General features: G+C 48.6%; 4 protein-coding genes across 4 annotated transcripts; 1 reads left to right on the top strand and 3 right to left on the bottom strand.

The window, feature by feature from the left end:
- Positions 1-11: 11 nt before the first annotated feature.
- Positions 12-389, bottom strand: ASPGLDRAFT_31818 (uncharacterized protein; the record flags this gene model as incomplete). The annotated part of the gene is made up of 2 exons (XM_022544103.1): positions 12-157; positions 221-389. Coding segments are annotated over 2 exons (315 nt in total), but the record flags the coding sequence as incomplete, so codon positions are not given.
- Positions 390-5908: 5519 nt separating this feature from the next.
- On the top strand, positions 5909-6673 carry ASPGLDRAFT_54698 (uncharacterized protein). The gene is made up of 2 exons (XM_022548094.1): positions 5909-6201; positions 6387-6673. The coding sequence occupies exons 1-2, from the start codon at positions 5967-5969 to the stop codon at positions 6428-6430; spliced, it is 279 nt and encodes a 92-aa protein (XP_022405374.1). The 5' UTR covers positions 5909-5966; the 3' UTR covers positions 6431-6673.
- A 912-nt stretch (positions 6674-7585) lies between these two features.
- On the bottom strand, positions 7586-8467 carry ASPGLDRAFT_22183 (uncharacterized protein; the record flags this gene model as incomplete). The annotated part of the gene is made up of 5 exons (XM_022543160.1): positions 7586-7594; positions 7651-7845; positions 7904-8027; positions 8149-8298; positions 8346-8467. The coding sequence occupies 5 exons, from the start codon at positions 8465-8467 to the stop codon at positions 7586-7588; spliced, it is 600 nt and encodes a 199-aa protein (XP_022405375.1).
- Positions 8468-12417: 3950 nt separating this feature from the next.
- On the bottom strand, positions 12418-14779 carry ASPGLDRAFT_63524 (anoctamin family protein; the record flags this gene model as incomplete). The annotated part of the gene is made up of 3 exons (XM_022548673.1): positions 12418-14431; positions 14486-14639; positions 14692-14779. 3 exons carry the CDS (start codon positions 14777-14779, stop codon positions 12418-12420), a joined length of 2256 nt encoding a protein of 751 aa, XP_022405376.1.
- Positions 14780-15819: the final 1040 nt, after the last annotated feature.

Raw genomic sequence — 15819 nt, forward strand, 5'->3', positions numbered from 1 at the left:
TCGGCATCGACGAGACCGCGCTTGAGCACATGAGCGCCAACATCAGCGTCGACATTGGCGAGCTTGGCAACGTCGGCCTTAGCGGCAACATCAGCGTCGATGAGGTCGCGCTTCTGGGTGGTGAGCTTCTTCAGCTCAGACTCGACCTTCTCGAGCTCTGCAGTCTTTGTTAGTATCATTCCATCTCCCAATCGTAGTTCGGCATCAACGGTGTACATACGAGAAACAAGCTTGGCGACATCAGCCTCAGAACCGGCGCCGGAGAGGAGGCCCTGGACATCACCAGTGACCTGGTGAACCTCGGCGAGGGCAGCGTTGACGTTGGGGATAGCAGCACCGGTCACGGCGGTGACGACGGCGGCCATGGCAGCGATTCCAGCGAACTTCATTTTGATAGATGGATTGGAAGGGTATAAAAGATTAGAAAAGGAGTAAACCGTAAAAAGTTGGATTAGCTAGAAGCTTAGAATAAAGAATGAATAACTGCGAAAAGCAGGGTGGGTTTGAAGAAAGAACGACTGGAGTGAAAGACTGGCTGACTGGCGTGAAGAAAAGGAAGAGCGAGAGAAGAGCACCCCGAGGCTGGTTTATATACTCGAAGAGCTCACGGTCTTCCCCCCTCCTGGCGCTCGCATTCGCATCTCGTTGTCGGATGGAAGTGCAGATCACGAAGGTCGAGAGATTGAGCAAAGAATCCACTAGTAGTCGGCAAGTCGGGAATAGATAATAATAGTAAGCCGTTAATATGAACGGAGCTTGAAAACCGGGATCCCGATGGAGAATCCAGTGGACCTAGTGTATATCGGGGTTATCCACTTACACTTCTTAGCGAGGTACTAGATCGGCGGATGCCATTATCCGGTGATATAGAGCCAATTAGGGCGCGCTTTCTGGCCCAGCACCTGTTAGCGGTTTTGAATTTATTGCACGTTGACGCACTATTGAATTTCCAAGACATACAGAGTACAGAGTACAGATGACAGAATACAGAGTACGGAGAACTACCCAAAGCTTACTCCTATCACAACGACCTCATGCTTTTTATTCATCCGGACTCTCCGCCTCACCATTCCGGATGAACATGTGAGTCTCCAATCGGAACATTAAAAATAGCAATCACTCTCGGTGGGTTCCCGTCTCCGCCACCTCCGCCTGTGTGGATGCTAGAAACGGGAATTTCCTGGGCCCGAAGTGCTTGCTATACAGAGTATCCATAATAATGCTTCGGCTGCGGAACTAGCGGAATTAGAAAAGGGGGAGGGAACAAGAATCCGGTTAAGGTTATCGCAGTTATGCGAACCGGTTGGAACAAAGGCCATTTAACAAAGTCCGCCGCCGCTAACTACCTTTCCATAGTACGAGGCACGGTACATTTATTGACAACAGTACGGACTAGGAAATATTGACTACGGGACTACTCCGTACAGAGCATTAGTAGTACTCCATACGCGTGCAGAAAATGATTGATTATTCGCGCTAAATACTGCCAAGCTGGACATTGCTCCTTGATGGTGGATATGTAGCCTCGTGGGTCAGCTCGGTTGGATGTGTTTTTCTTGTTCTATCCGCAAGGTTCTCCGGAAGAGGAAGTAGTAAAACAGAATACCATAAACCTTATTGCGTATTGGATAAGAGCCGTACCGAGTAATGCATTAGCTTAGACTAATTACCCGACGATTCCGCGACGCCCAATATGAGTCTATGTATCCTGTCAAAGAGTCATCTTCAATAAATCAATATCGAGACGCCATGTAATTTCAAGATGATCCCAGTAGGGCAGCGAACTTTCATCGAACGATGTCCTGAGTTCATTAGATCGCCAGATCTGATGCTAGTCCTTGTTCGTTCGACACTCGGATCGACGGCGTTAGTGAACTTTGACATCTTTGTCATTGTCACAGGCTTTCCTAAGCAACTGTAACAGCCGAATCATGGTTCGTAATGTCAGCCTTTGTTATGTTGGCGTAAAGGTTGGTCGGCGTCTGCCCTCTTGGGCTCGGCGCGAACGGGACATATTCCGTCTATGCCACATATCGTCAAACTTGCACATTGCCACCGCGGGATTCTAGGAGTGCATAAGTTTTCATTATGATTCAGTCCGACACCTGCGTTATGCTTGAATATCCCGGAACGATTCCCCCTTTTCTTTATGCGAGAACGAAACACGCAGTCTCATCGAATCCCATCGTCTAGAAGTACGAATAGCCAGGTCCACAACTATTCCCTCTGCCAGTCAGACAGAGCGGCTCTCGAGCAAATATATCGCACTTAGCTTGCTGCAAGGTCCCACTGTGCTCTGCTCCTTCGTTCTGCATTAGTCTATGTCATCAGAGACCCCAGCCAATAACTAGTTAGCCATGGACTTCAGCCTGGTGGCACTTAGCAGACCGTGAAATTCCTCTTCGTACTTGACAAACTCCAGGGACCGACTCTAATAGTGTCGCACATTCCATTTTCGCAGGTCAGCTCGTGAAGCCTGCAGCGCTCATCCGTATGCTCTCTCTTGTCACCAGAACCGTCCGCCCAAAGTCATACCGGTAAGAATCGTTCAGCTTGTACAAACCCCTGGATGGCTCAGCTTTCACATATGTACGTAGTCTTTCCTTGCAAGCGTTTTCGATGGCTTTTGATAGCTCGCGCCCGTGATTGTAGTTGGATTACCTCGCCAACTGCAGGTTTGCGCTCATCCGCCACTGTAGCACTGGCGTATTCCTGGAAATGGCATAGTTCATACAGAGAGACAAATTGATATGGGCGTAGTCAACGAATTTGACGATCAGAAGTTTGCCCTCTTCCCAGCGGCGGCAATGAAAGTGTTGGCATTTTTGTCAGCTGCACATTGCCTTCTTCCCTGCTCTAAGCAAACCAGTAGAATTCATAGCCTTTCGGTCCCATTCTCACGAGATGCAAATGTCCGAACCGGTATGATCTTCGATTTGACGAGTTTCTAATACATAATTATTTTGAATGCTCTCCCTATCCACCAGTTCGGTATCGACCACTCAACGAAGTGAACATCTTTTGAAAGTGGAACAGTACTTTTGCTAGTGGCGAGATTGGCGGGAGCTCGTCAAGCTTGCGCAATCCTCTGGTACCGACCCTCCAGTGCCTTCAGTTCATGTCCCTTAGACAAGCTTGTATGGAAAAGGGCCTTGGCGAGCGCCTCCATGGCGTGCTATCCGGAAAGGCTGCGAAAATATTCTTCAATGCCAGTCTTTTCTGCTCCTGTCAAATTGTAACCACTTGGTAGGCGTAACTTGATCACTGATAGTATCGAGTTTGCTCTAGAAACCGCTGGATTGATAGTGGTAGTACTGACTGCTATACCGTGATTTGCTGAACCACCACATGATAATAGTTCCGTGTATCTCAATAAAAACTGGTATCGCCAAGTTGCCATATCCAAGAGCTATCTCTCTTTTCTGGGCGCGTGACATGTTTTTTCTCACGTGGGAATTGCATTCCAAGAATGCGACTTCTCCCTCTACGCTTCTTTGCTCGGGGTTTTTATGCTGTCTTGTATCCTATCCATCTCGTAGCACTGTACGGAGTAAAGATTGACGGATTTGTGATTCGTAGATCGACATCCCCAGCCAAATAAAGACAGTCCACCACTTCTGCTGGGATATAGAAACCTTCGGCCTTTGCCGGGCTGATCCTGGCTCACTGTGTCAGGCCGCGGACATTGTGAATGCCTTGTTTGCGGGGAAGTAAGGCTGTCTTCCAGATCCTCGTTCCGGTGGAATGTGGACTGAATGGATTCCTGGCGGGCCGTACCTGAACGTGGTGAATCCATGGTTTCGAGCGACAGTGGAATACTCGGCAGACCAAATATATATTAAGGAACCGAGAAAACAAGCGGGGCCTTTCAGGACTGCTTTCAGGTAATATGGGAATATGTTGGCAAGTTCGATGGGACATGCCCGAAAATATATATGTAACGGACCGGCACGACAAATGGCCCATCATACTCGGATCATATCAACCGCAACCAGTTATTTATCATATGTGGTATTTCTGGTCTTCCTGTACCGCTTCCACCTCAAGACAAGAATGTTGTGGCTGTCTGTTGCAAGACTATTTAGACCACATTGGGCATTTGCACTACCGGAGTCCTGTATAAGCCACTTCCTACATCGAATATCATTCGAAACTCACAGTACGTGGAAAAGTCGCTGCGAACCACGGTGTATTTTCTCCAACGCCTAGTTTTGTGCGAGTCAAACGCATCATAGTCAAGATCGTAAACAATATCCCCGATTCTCCTTCACGAATAGATAACTCGTGACGATTGTCATAACCTGTGACTTTGCATTTATCAGGAGGGTAGTTTTAGTGTTTTGCCACGGCACATCCACAGCTCTGCTATCTTGTCTGACCAAGGTACTGCAACATCGCCCCAGAAGTTGTTCAAAACACTCCACTGAGCAAAGCATGGAAATTGACACCGAAAGACAATCGAATTTGCCGAACCGGGTCTTGCGTTGAGGTACGGGTATATATACGCGACTTCAAGAGGGTGTCCCACCTCTGCAACCGCGCAGATTCTCAAGAGCAGCTCCTCTCCATTGTATCTTGATGCTCTTCTGCAGACTACCAGGATCCTGGTCGACACACCCGTCTCGCAGAAACTTCGGCAAAAATCTACGCCTCCCCTGGACCCTCCCATGCATACCACAAAAGGTCATTGGGGTGCGCCCAGTTGTCGCTGGTATAGCACAGAGGTACGTCTGCATGCAATTGTCCTTCTATGCCTGACGTCTTCAACCTGCTCTTTGAGGTCAGGTGAGACGTCGCTCCTTTTGGCTCGCCCCGCAGACGATCAGATCACCGCTGGTAGATCATCAAGATCACAATTTAGACAGGGGGATCGTCGCATCGTCGCCGGCAAAGTCAAATATAAGAAACATGTCATGGTAGTCCTATGACCGGATGTGGTCAATTCCCTTGTAATCCCACAACCAGATGTCGCGGACTGGGCTGCCATAGCCTGTGTTGAATTCTGGCATCTCTGTCATGGACACTCTATCGCTGACTTTGCCCTCCCTGAGCCAGTGGAATTCAAGCACAAGCTCCATTCCATTATCAGACGGCTCTCCACTGGCTTCAATGCAAACATGGCCTGCCCCCAGTACATATGGACATAGGGGGCCAAGCACATTTGGTTGTCAGTGCGCTCTGTTGCCTTGTCACCAAGAACAAATGCCTCCCATCTCTGGATTCTTTCACTCGACCAGATGGTGGAGAGAGCACTCCAAAGGTTGAGGCTCGGTGTTTCTGCCCTATCATTCAGCGCATACGGGGTAGAAATGCGAAATATCTCTGGCATGTGGCCGTGACGTTTGTAAATGGCAGGGTCTCGTATCGTTTTAGTTCTATTCTGTCATCTTTATCGCAAAATCACCCCAGAAGTTTTCGAAACTTGGCGGTTAAGTCCTTGTCTCTAGCGCGCAAGTCTTTTCAAGTGTTATCAAGTCCATTGCCAAGTCATAAAACTGCACAGTCAGCTCGAGAAAATTCTGATGCGTGTTGATCAAATGTCTCCTCATCAAAACCTTGGAATGGTTCCAATGCAAAAAACACATTTGGGTGGCCGTATGTAATGAGGTCTTATTCGTCTGCTCCCTAGTATGGTATCCTTTTACGCTTGAAACGTTCCACTGAGCAAAATATGGCGACCGACCCCGGAAGACAACCAAGCTTCCTAGTCCGAGTCTTAGATTGAGGTAAGGATACATGTGCGCGATTTCAATAGGGTGTCCCACATCTGTAACCGGTTAATGAATGTTGGAAATGAGAGGTAGAATGTGTTGTCCATCTCACATCATGTGCTCCCGCGAGGGCTCCTCGAGGAATTGCCATTCGGCGAAGGTGCTAAAACAAGACACCCATAAGCGGACATGTGGGTCAGGCTATGGCAAGGAAAGGCATTGACGATACTATTGTATTTGTAGCTGTCTAGCTGGATGAGGGTGGATCTCCTCTATCCGGCATATGTGTGTGGGCTCGCTAGTGCGGGCCAACCAGGAGCGGGGCATATTGGAGCCCGAGGCCCTCCAACAGGACATGGTATCCATCGGCGGTGGTCTTATGGGAGTGGATTAGGATATACCTATTCGTGGAGCTCTTACAGCCTCCATGGGCGGTTCCACACTCCAGCTCCCAGACAAGAGAAACGGCCTTGGGGTCGACGTCTGTCTGGTAAGTGTACCTGTAGTTTAGTAATTGGCAAGGGCCAATTGAAAAGATTTGTCCATGTTGAGCTCAATTCTGGCGTGGCATGATGGTCCAATAAGATCGCGAATTGGCACTTACACAAAGTAGTACACTCTGCCTTTGCTAATTCTTTAGTAGCTGCCGTACAAGTACACGACTAACATAATTAGCAGCCACAGCAAGTCAAGGCGCTTATCGAGCCGTTGGAGATTGAGAGGGGATCCGTTCGGTGTACAGGATACCTTGCATTGCTCTGTTTGCTTCCAGCGCAGTTCTTCCAAAGCCATGCGTTGCAGCTTATTGGTTCGGCCACAGTTCAAGATCGTGAAGATGGACAGGGCAGTACTCGATCGGTCCAGATACCATTGGAGTGGTCTCTGTAGGTTTGAGTGCGGCGGCAGGATGCACCACCTCATCCGCCAGTTTCCGCCTATATGATGAGAGAGATATTAGACGCCTGGCGCAATCGCATCACACATTTCAACCATTGAAACTCAAACTTGGATAGGTGTCTAGATTAAATCATGTTAGTCTTGAGATCAGCCATGTCAAGGTGAGTTATTGAATCGCATACTGTGTATCTCCAAAACGCAGGAGATTGCAATGGGCATCGCGCGTCTTTAAAGACAGTGCGTCATACCACATGCCCTCCCTAAGTCGCCGCTTTGATCACGGCTCGAGGAAGCCAAGGAAGCACATTCAGCTGGTGTTTGCATATTCCCAAAGTCCCTGAACCGCATAATACCAGGACATGTACCAAAGGATCCACCATATCGGTAAAATATAGGTCGAAATTGTTTGAGACGGAACATGACTAACGCTTGAAACTGCGCGCTCAAGCAGTGCGTCTTCGTATTTTGCCGTTTTCTATATAACGACTTCACAGCGCCGCTCAATACCATGCATGCTGTTTGCACACTTAGTTGAATGTGAGACTTCCCTGAGACCAAATATCGTCAGCAGCTATCACAAACTATCTGGGATACCGGTAAAATACAGGTTTCCGACATTCTAGCCACTCGAATCCCTACCAATAAGACTGGACTCAAGGTTCATTCGGGCCACCAGCTCCGTGCAACCAAGGCCTTTGACTGTCCTGATATTGATCGATTATGGAATGGCTTGAGTCCTCCGTCAGCGATAAAAAGAATCTGTGTGAGAATAAGTTCGTTATCACACATTAGTTCCAAGGTTTCAAGATCTGGTCTCGTGTTCGAAGGCCAGTTTGCCAGACGATCTCAAGAACAATGGTGGTTATGCTTGCATGTGATCTGTGTGTCCATGAGTTTCGCCCTGCTGTTTTCTTTTGCGCCCTCAATATATGGAACAGCCGAGGCTCGCTACACAACGAGCCATTGGATGAGTCACATCACAGTTGCTTGTAGACTATTAGTTAAGATAAAACTATCGGAAACGGCTGTTCAATGGACTCACACTAGATAGCCAAGCAGGAGATGTCGAATGCATTATCGGGATTGGACACTCAAGACGCCTGCTAAGCCTTCGAAGAATCTTTCGCTGAACAGGGACCATCTGAGGTCCAAGCCAGGTCAGGTTCATAGCTGCAAATAGACATCTTGCTGGTCGAAGAGCTTCCATGTCCCAGTCCTCATTGTTATAAGTAATGTTCTATCGACGATCAAGTCCATGATCCGTAGAATATCACTGACAAGTTCTCTAATCTTACCGCAACGAAGTCCTGGCTCTGGCTCTGCCAGGGCTCAAAGCCTCTATCGTTCATTCTGAGATTTGATGGAGATGGTTGACGACCTCGCTCGCACATTTTGTTTCTGGTGTCCGAATCCTTGCGACTATTTATTTCGGAGCTTAGTACTCTCCGTTTCTGTTGAACTGGTGGACTCGATCAACACTCTCGGCATTGATAAAATCGCACGCTTGCTTGTTTCATGTAGGAGGAAGCAGTCGACTGACCGAATCCTTCCTTCGCAAATCCATGAGTCTTGAGCCCACACCAAGACCACACAACCAAGTTGCTCGATCAAAGAGCAGTCAGTGGGACGCTGTTTTAGTGTGACTGGCTTTTCGAACGCGACGTTACTGGTGGTGGTAATTGTATCTCGACTGGTCAAGCACATCGTATAGTAATCTTGTTTGGTACCAAAAATTACCAGACGGAACCAACCATAGGCACAACAAAAGCCAGCTGCTCAAGCCCATCGTATTGTCTCCGGGTGCGTTGGGCATCTGCTTTGTCCCCAATCCTCTTTTTATTGTCAGCTTGCCTACGCATAATCCCGAATACCGGTCGAGCGCGGCTGTTTGACCAGTCGAAGGAGACTTTCGTAGGGGTTTCATGTCCGATTTATAGCCTGCAGATGTGCGCGATGATGGCTCTTCCGTAGCCCTTCGATTCGTCAGACTGAAAAGCGGGCTCATTCCACTGTTATTTTGATGGCGCCAATCAACGAAATTTGCCCTCAATCCAGTTTGAACGGTGGATATGAACAGCTCCCAGAACACCGTTGCAAACACCGGCACATCGCAAAGGCAAATCATGGATGTCTTTGTTCTTGATCTAGACGAACTCAAAGAGCTCGGAAAGCCCCCCCCCCCCAAAAGCCACATAGCCTTGAAAACAATTAGGCTAGCATCCAAAAACATGTGGTCTCCCTGTCCAATTAACATACCGTGCGGACAATTCACTTCTGGCTGTCTGGGATTGATTCAGTGTGCTCGGAACGCCGTTGATTGCTCGGCCATACAGCTTGATTAACACCCACATAGAACAGATAGATGTGTTTCTGCTTGCTGGTTGGCAGGCTAAGAATTGCATCTTGACGACTCGGGACTCTGCGAGAAAGGCCAGGATAAATCGATAATGCCCATGCATGAAAGAACCGAGCTGTCACGGGAGCTATCACTCCATTTGATGCCCGATATGTGGACTGCAAAGGTGTGCGATTGTGGGTTTGGATTTCCTGTCATTTCGACAATTTATGTGTCCGAGCCGAAGGTGCATGCGGAATTTGACATTGTAAGAAATAATCAGTAGTGCTGGTCATCCCGACCTCTTACCACAAGCACGAACTTGAGCTCGGCTCTCCATTTCCCCAACTGTCGCCTCTTCAATTGCAGTAGACGGTCTACGTGATTTACACAAGACTTCGCTTGCATGGCGAGTCCTGCCTCACAGAAGCGACGACAGCTCCAGAAAGCCAGAAACAACTCATTCTGACGGAACGCTGAACGTGCTAAGTTGGGAAAGTCATCATGGGCGATTCCTGTAGATTAGCAAACCAAAGGAAAACACTCTCATCAGTGTGGCGTCCTCCTTCAATTACTGTTGGTGAACAGTCAACCGCCGTGTCTGGCTGGATCACTGTGACACAAACAGCTGGCTGGAGGGAAGTTAACTTTTACCAGCGTATATATTTTGGACGGTGGTAGGTCTCACCGTTAATATGGTAGTAGACGCAACAGTCTGTCCTGTAAACTTATCCTTTAATCCACAAATGACATTCCTCATGTCGCTGAGGCCGTAGAGCGAGGCGAACAATCTCTAACTCATAGATAGGTTTGTCTTTGCCCCGGTGCGGCGATGACGGAAGGCCAGGAAGCAAGAAACCATTCCTTGGTTGGTAAGATTCCACATCACAAGTTAGTATCATCTAAAGCAGTATGGTGGCTGTCCGTATATCCGCAAGCCAAGCCGGAAAGGCCCTTCTACCCATATGCCTTTCATATCCGATTAGTACAGCGGAAACCGAATTCGGGTATGGAGCCGTTCTGTCGATTTATCAAGCAATGTTGAATCTCCGATTCCTGGCTTTCTGGCTTGTGTATGGACTTGGCCAGTCGATGGCCGCAAAAGATTATATTCCGTTGATCGGTGCTAGTGACGCTGACCTATCAACATCTCACCATGTGCATGGATGTCGTGCAACTTGCAAATCGATTTATATAATCGTTCCAGAATCTCGTATATCGAACACACCAAACGAGTCACCGCAATCCACTGGCCCCGGTATCGTCTGTTATGCTCATATCGGATGGCATTTGCAGGCCGTGGCTTCGTTTTCTGGCACAAATTCCAGCTAAGTAGTCAGCATGATAATTTGCGGAACATCGAAGCAGTGAGCATGCCTTACTGCTTGATAGTTATCGGGGATATAAATTGCCGTCGGGAGGGGAGTCCACTCTTCCCAGCGTACTCCGTACATTTCTCTTAATGCGGTAAGCTTCACCTTTTATATGGGCGGACGTGGTGCTCTTCCGTGAAAGATTGTCCTCGAGACCACATATGGCCTCCCTCGCATCACCGATGCTATCACATGGAAGCAACCACACCTCCAGGGAGCCAAAAAATCGAAGCGACATGATGTCGCAAAACAACGGACACAGCAAGTCAACGCCAGGAACAAACAGCAGGCACTTCTAGGAGACCCATAAGACGTGGAAAACCGTGTGGGTGTGGTCTTTCTATCCAATTATCACCGTAGAAACCGAATTCTGTGATCCAACCGTTCCAAGTATTGTGCCCATGTACTCTGGGGCGCTTAATATGTGGCTTTTGTAAACACTTCAAGGCGGTCCAACTCGCAAATAAAACCCACCCAACAACCGCAATGTCCGTATCCCCATGGGGCCTTGTCCGCTTAGACCCGACGACAAGTTGTCGATTGCCATGAGCGCTTTGCTTTCTGGGACAGAAACTCGATGGTGTTTATGATCGACTTCTATACTTAGCAAAGCAGTCAGCGCCAACTATTAGATGTGGAGGATTAGAACGATGAGCGTTTCTTACTGCTCGATAGCATCAAGACGAACAACTGAGAGGTGGAATAATCCACTTTTTTTTCCAGCGTATGTTTCTCGGACTGTAGTAACGTTCCCCAATCTGGCTGACTTGTCGGCCTGTCGTTCGATCCACATAATACATTGCTCGCAACATTGATACTATCACAGCAGCAACGACGGCTCCACTGACCGGACAGCCAGAAACAACTCCTTTCTCGGGGAGTATTCTTCAAGTTACTTCCAGGTCACAGAATGCTTGATAAAATCATTCCACAGACTGGTATATGGTGTATATATTGTACTGCGATTCACGGAGACACGTATCTCTGAGTGCCCTTTTGGTTGGGTGAGAGTTCCATTTGCTTGGATACACTCTTCGGCCACGACGAGAGCTTAGCACGCTGGATGAAACAATTCCTGTGCATTTATTTGTGCTGTTGTGACGACTATGCGACCCAGCCACTGTGACGATCTAGTTCCAGTGGACGTCCGTTAGTGTCCTGGTCCTTCGATATTTGCATGATCGGGCCCTGCAATTCCTGGGCAGGCTAACTCCGGGGTGCTGACTTTGGATGTTCTATGAGAACCAGCATCGAGGAGTTAGCGTCTCGATCTGTATTTGTAGATTAGATCAGGAGTATCTGGGATGTTACTTACATTTTCAGGGATTAAAATATATATATATATACCACTGATAGGAGAGGAACGCAGTTCTTCCAGCTCGTTTACTTCTGGCCTGGCATGGTCGAAGGCCTGCGGTATATATAATGTTGCTGTCTCATCGTGGATCGACTATACAGTTCCATATTGTCAAGCTCGTAGCACAGGATATTCATATAGGTCTTTTGGGTGCCATATCATAGTGCGCTCATATAGACGCCATACTAGAGTAGAGATGGATGAGGTAGGTTGTAGAGTGGAGAGAAGCAACAAAAACCCATTCTAGACAGACATCTGCAGTGCCATGCAGAAATGATCTTCCATGCAGGGCTACAAACAGTGAATGAAGATATGCCTTTCTGCATGGTCTTTATTTGCTTTATTCACTTCATGCAGATGTTTTTCCCGTAATAGGTGTAGTGCAGTAGTTGGTATGTCCTGTACTGTGACTATGTACATCAACTATACATATTTTGGATGTGACAGAGTAGCATGACATTTTGTAGCTGCACATTTAGGGATATAGCTGCATACGCCACGCGTCATCCATTCCAGGACACCTGCATTACAGTAGCTAGATGTACGTGGCAGACCTACACGACAGAGTACACGGGTTATGCAGAATCAAATCCCGAATACCAAACCAATAATATATCTTCAAAAAGCACGTGTATTGTATTGTGTCATATGAGCAAACCGCCAGCTATGCAAGTCAAACCAAACCAAACGCCATGCAATATACAACAAAAGAAAGAGCAAACAAAGAGTGAATCGAATGTAAAGTTAACTCCCCTTCGCCTTCTCCCTCTTCAAATCCAACTCCTCTGGATTAACCGTACTCAACGCCTTAATCAACCTGACGCCTGCGTCTGCGGTTTCGCGCTGCGTCCAAGACCAGAACTGCGCTTCGCGCTCTGAACTGTACAGAATGCCGTGGTCGGTTTCTTCAGTACACACGGATTCACCGCTGCTTCCTTCGCCGTCGTCGGTTGTAGAGCTGTAGACGTTTACGCGCTCGTTGAAGCGGACCTTGGGCTTTATGCGGGTGGATCGGGACGGGGAGGATGAGGATGAGGGGGAGGAGCGGTCGGAGGTGGCATTGAAGGCTTCGAGGTAGCCCTTGCGGACGCGGAAGCGGTTTGCGGCTTGTAGGCGGAGGGTGCTGGACCAGAGTTTCTCGAGGCCGACACGGACGGCGAAGTGGGCGGCTAGGTAGGTCTGTTCGGCGATGAGGATTGTTAGGAGGAGGTAGGAGAAGCGGACATTTTGCATGCCGTTGCGGTAGAGGTAGACGATGGCTGCTGTGGAGAGAGTGCCGAGCCAGGTGAGGAATTCGAGGCCTTGGAGGGAGGGGCCGATGGAGTCTGCGCGGATTGGGGGTGGGCGTTGGCATTCGAGGCTTAGTTTGAAGAAGTCGCCGCGTAGTTCGAGCCAGTTGTTTAGGAGGAAGCCGAGGGGGACGAGGGGCCATGCGACTCCGAAGAGTGCTAGGTAGCCGAATTGTATGCACATTTCGAGAATGTCGTCGTGTACGTTGTACTCGTCCGCTTCGGACTCGTTGCGGATTCGGTTCAGGAGTGCCTGCTCGTCGGAAGGATCGATAAGCAGCATGTCAGTCATGGTGGAGTGACTGCGATGGCGGTTCATCTTGGATCGTTTGAGCTTGTATTCGCGCCATTTTTGCAATGCCATACGCTTGACGAACGGAAGAACAATCTCTTCACCAAAGTTGACGACCTGCGCGGTCATGGAGAGAGAAATGACTTCCTGCTGAAGTCGGGAGGTATCGACACTGATTTCCGCACCAACGCCTTGCTTGAGACCAGTCATGCGAAGGACGTCCAAATATGGCACAATCTTGGGTCCGAACGGAACGTAGACAAACGCAGTCAGGATGGTGGGCAGGAAGTCGGTGATGAAGTTCATGACGAATGTTTTCTGCGTCTGGGCCAGATCGTATTGATCTTGGGTGCGGTAGTTTTCGTATTCGGTTAGCTGCGATGCAATGTGGGTAAGTAAGTTGGTGATGGCGGGCAATGTGAGCGAAAACAGGACGGTCGGTAGGAATTCGAGGTACATCTTGAGCGATCCGTGGTAGACGTCAGAGATGAACACTTCCATAGCAAAGGTGATGACGATCAAACTTCCCAAGGCGACGGCTGCCGACGAAGCAAACGGTATAAGGAGCAGCTGTCGAAGGAACTGCTTTCGCGAGGAAAAGACCTTGTTGACCTGGCCTGTGATCGGGTCCGTGACTTCCTTGTCCCAGACGTATTGTTTGCGGTTGACCTTGAGCGTCCCAACATCTTTGACGTTCCACCGCATACTCAGGTCGAGCTCACGGATCTTCCAAAACTCGACAAAAACAATACACCATAGACAGTTGACAACGGCGAATGTAATCGAATACGGCCCAAAGTAGTACCAGCAAAACACACCCCAAGCAGCCGGAAACACGAGAAAGCACGAATAGCAGTGGATAAAGGCGAAATAGAAAGCGACCTTTTCTCCGAACAAAGCCCGGATGGCATCCAAGTCCTCCGCGGTCAGTGTAGTGGTGCGACTCCATTTGCGCAAGAGTTCTCCGTTGGCAGGTTGGTTATGTAGCGGGAAGGCAGATGCGACATTCTTCCATTTTCCGAATCCTGGCGTTATTCCGGCTCCTCCAAGTGCTTTTTGCCAGGACACGGCGTGGTATACCGATCGGAGTTCTTCGGCGGGGGTTTCGGCGTCGGCAATGGTGTGTTCGTCGCCATAGGGGATTTCGTTGATGACGCAGTGGAGGAAGTCTTTTATTCTGCTCTGGTCAGTATTCTATATACTACCAGAGAAAACAGAAGGAAGAAAATACCTCGACTTGTGGATCATGTTCCCCAGAAGGTCGCGGGGTACCTTGACGCAGACGAGCAACGAGTTACCATGGCCATGGCGGACTTGTGTATAGAGACCAGCTTGGTGGAGGTCGTCGATGAGTTCCTGGAATTCGCGAATTGCCTGTGTGTGTTCTGAGTACGGTCAGCACAGCACTGTAGAATCCCATATATGCGATCGACGTACCAACGTCGTCAAAAACGTAGTGGACAACCCAATCAATGCCGAGGTTGTCGTCCTCGTAACTATCACGTTTGCCAGAAAAGAACGGCATTGGTCTATCCAACTGTACAGGAAGCGGCTCTTGAGGATGGAGAAATTCCTGGTCCTGAGTTGTAGGAAGGATGGTGGAGGGAGGTGATGGCGGAGATGAGGCTGAAACTGAAGGCGGACTGATGGTCCACTGGGGCGCTGAAGTCATTATGCACAGCAAAGGAGCATTTCCTTGCGATGTTGTTTGTTATATGTGCCTCAGATTCCGATAGATTCTTATATATGTACTTATCTATGTATGTGCTATCAAAAGGGGTGTTTCTATAATTATGATCTGTGTTAATCAAGGCATCATCATTGTGTCCAATCAGCATCCACGGTTCGCGCCAGTTCAGCCCTACAGGGCGTATTTGATGAGCCTCATTTTCCAGGACAATTTTTCAAAACACAAAAATTGTATTGAAATTCGGGGATATTGAACATTGGCAACACTCAATTCTTCTTCTCTTGGAAAATTCAACTCCGCAAGAGAAAAAAGCAGAGCTGAACATTGATTATTCATCTGCCAGTTCAGCGCCCCACTCATTAGCCCGATTCGGATATTCGGCAAATGGTTATCGATAGTTCTAGATAAACCACATGATCCTACAGAGTACACTGTTAGGGGCATAGTCACATACAGTACACTACCATAGGAAGGCATACATTTCATACATAAGAGAGGGCAACTGGCGAATCAAAGAAATAAAAGCCCCCGTCACCACAAACAGCACCAGTGGACGGATGATCAGCACGACTATGGTTCGCAGGGTAGCCTTGACAAGACGCCTACAGGTACGGAGTACTGGCTCAGTGTTTCTGTACGGAGTACGGGACAGGGGAATATACATACCAGAGCGACATGATGCATTGCTGCTCTACTATGCCCAACACGCTCCGACTATGCATATATAGACTCACCCCATACATATTTGTACGCCGGAAGATATATACTCCATTTCGACTCCGCTTCCCGATGAGGAATTCTGCTGCCTGTGCCAAGAATGCCAAGCCCCTCCTTGCGAGTTGCGTCATGGGGGGGCGGGGATGTTCCGCCAATCA

This window comes from Aspergillus glaucus, assembly GCF_001890805.1.
Source record: "Aspergillus glaucus CBS 516.65 unplaced genomic scaffold ASPGLscaffold_2, whole genome shotgun sequence".
Taxonomy (NCBI): Eukaryota; Fungi; Ascomycota; class Eurotiomycetes; order Eurotiales; family Aspergillaceae; genus Aspergillus; species Aspergillus glaucus.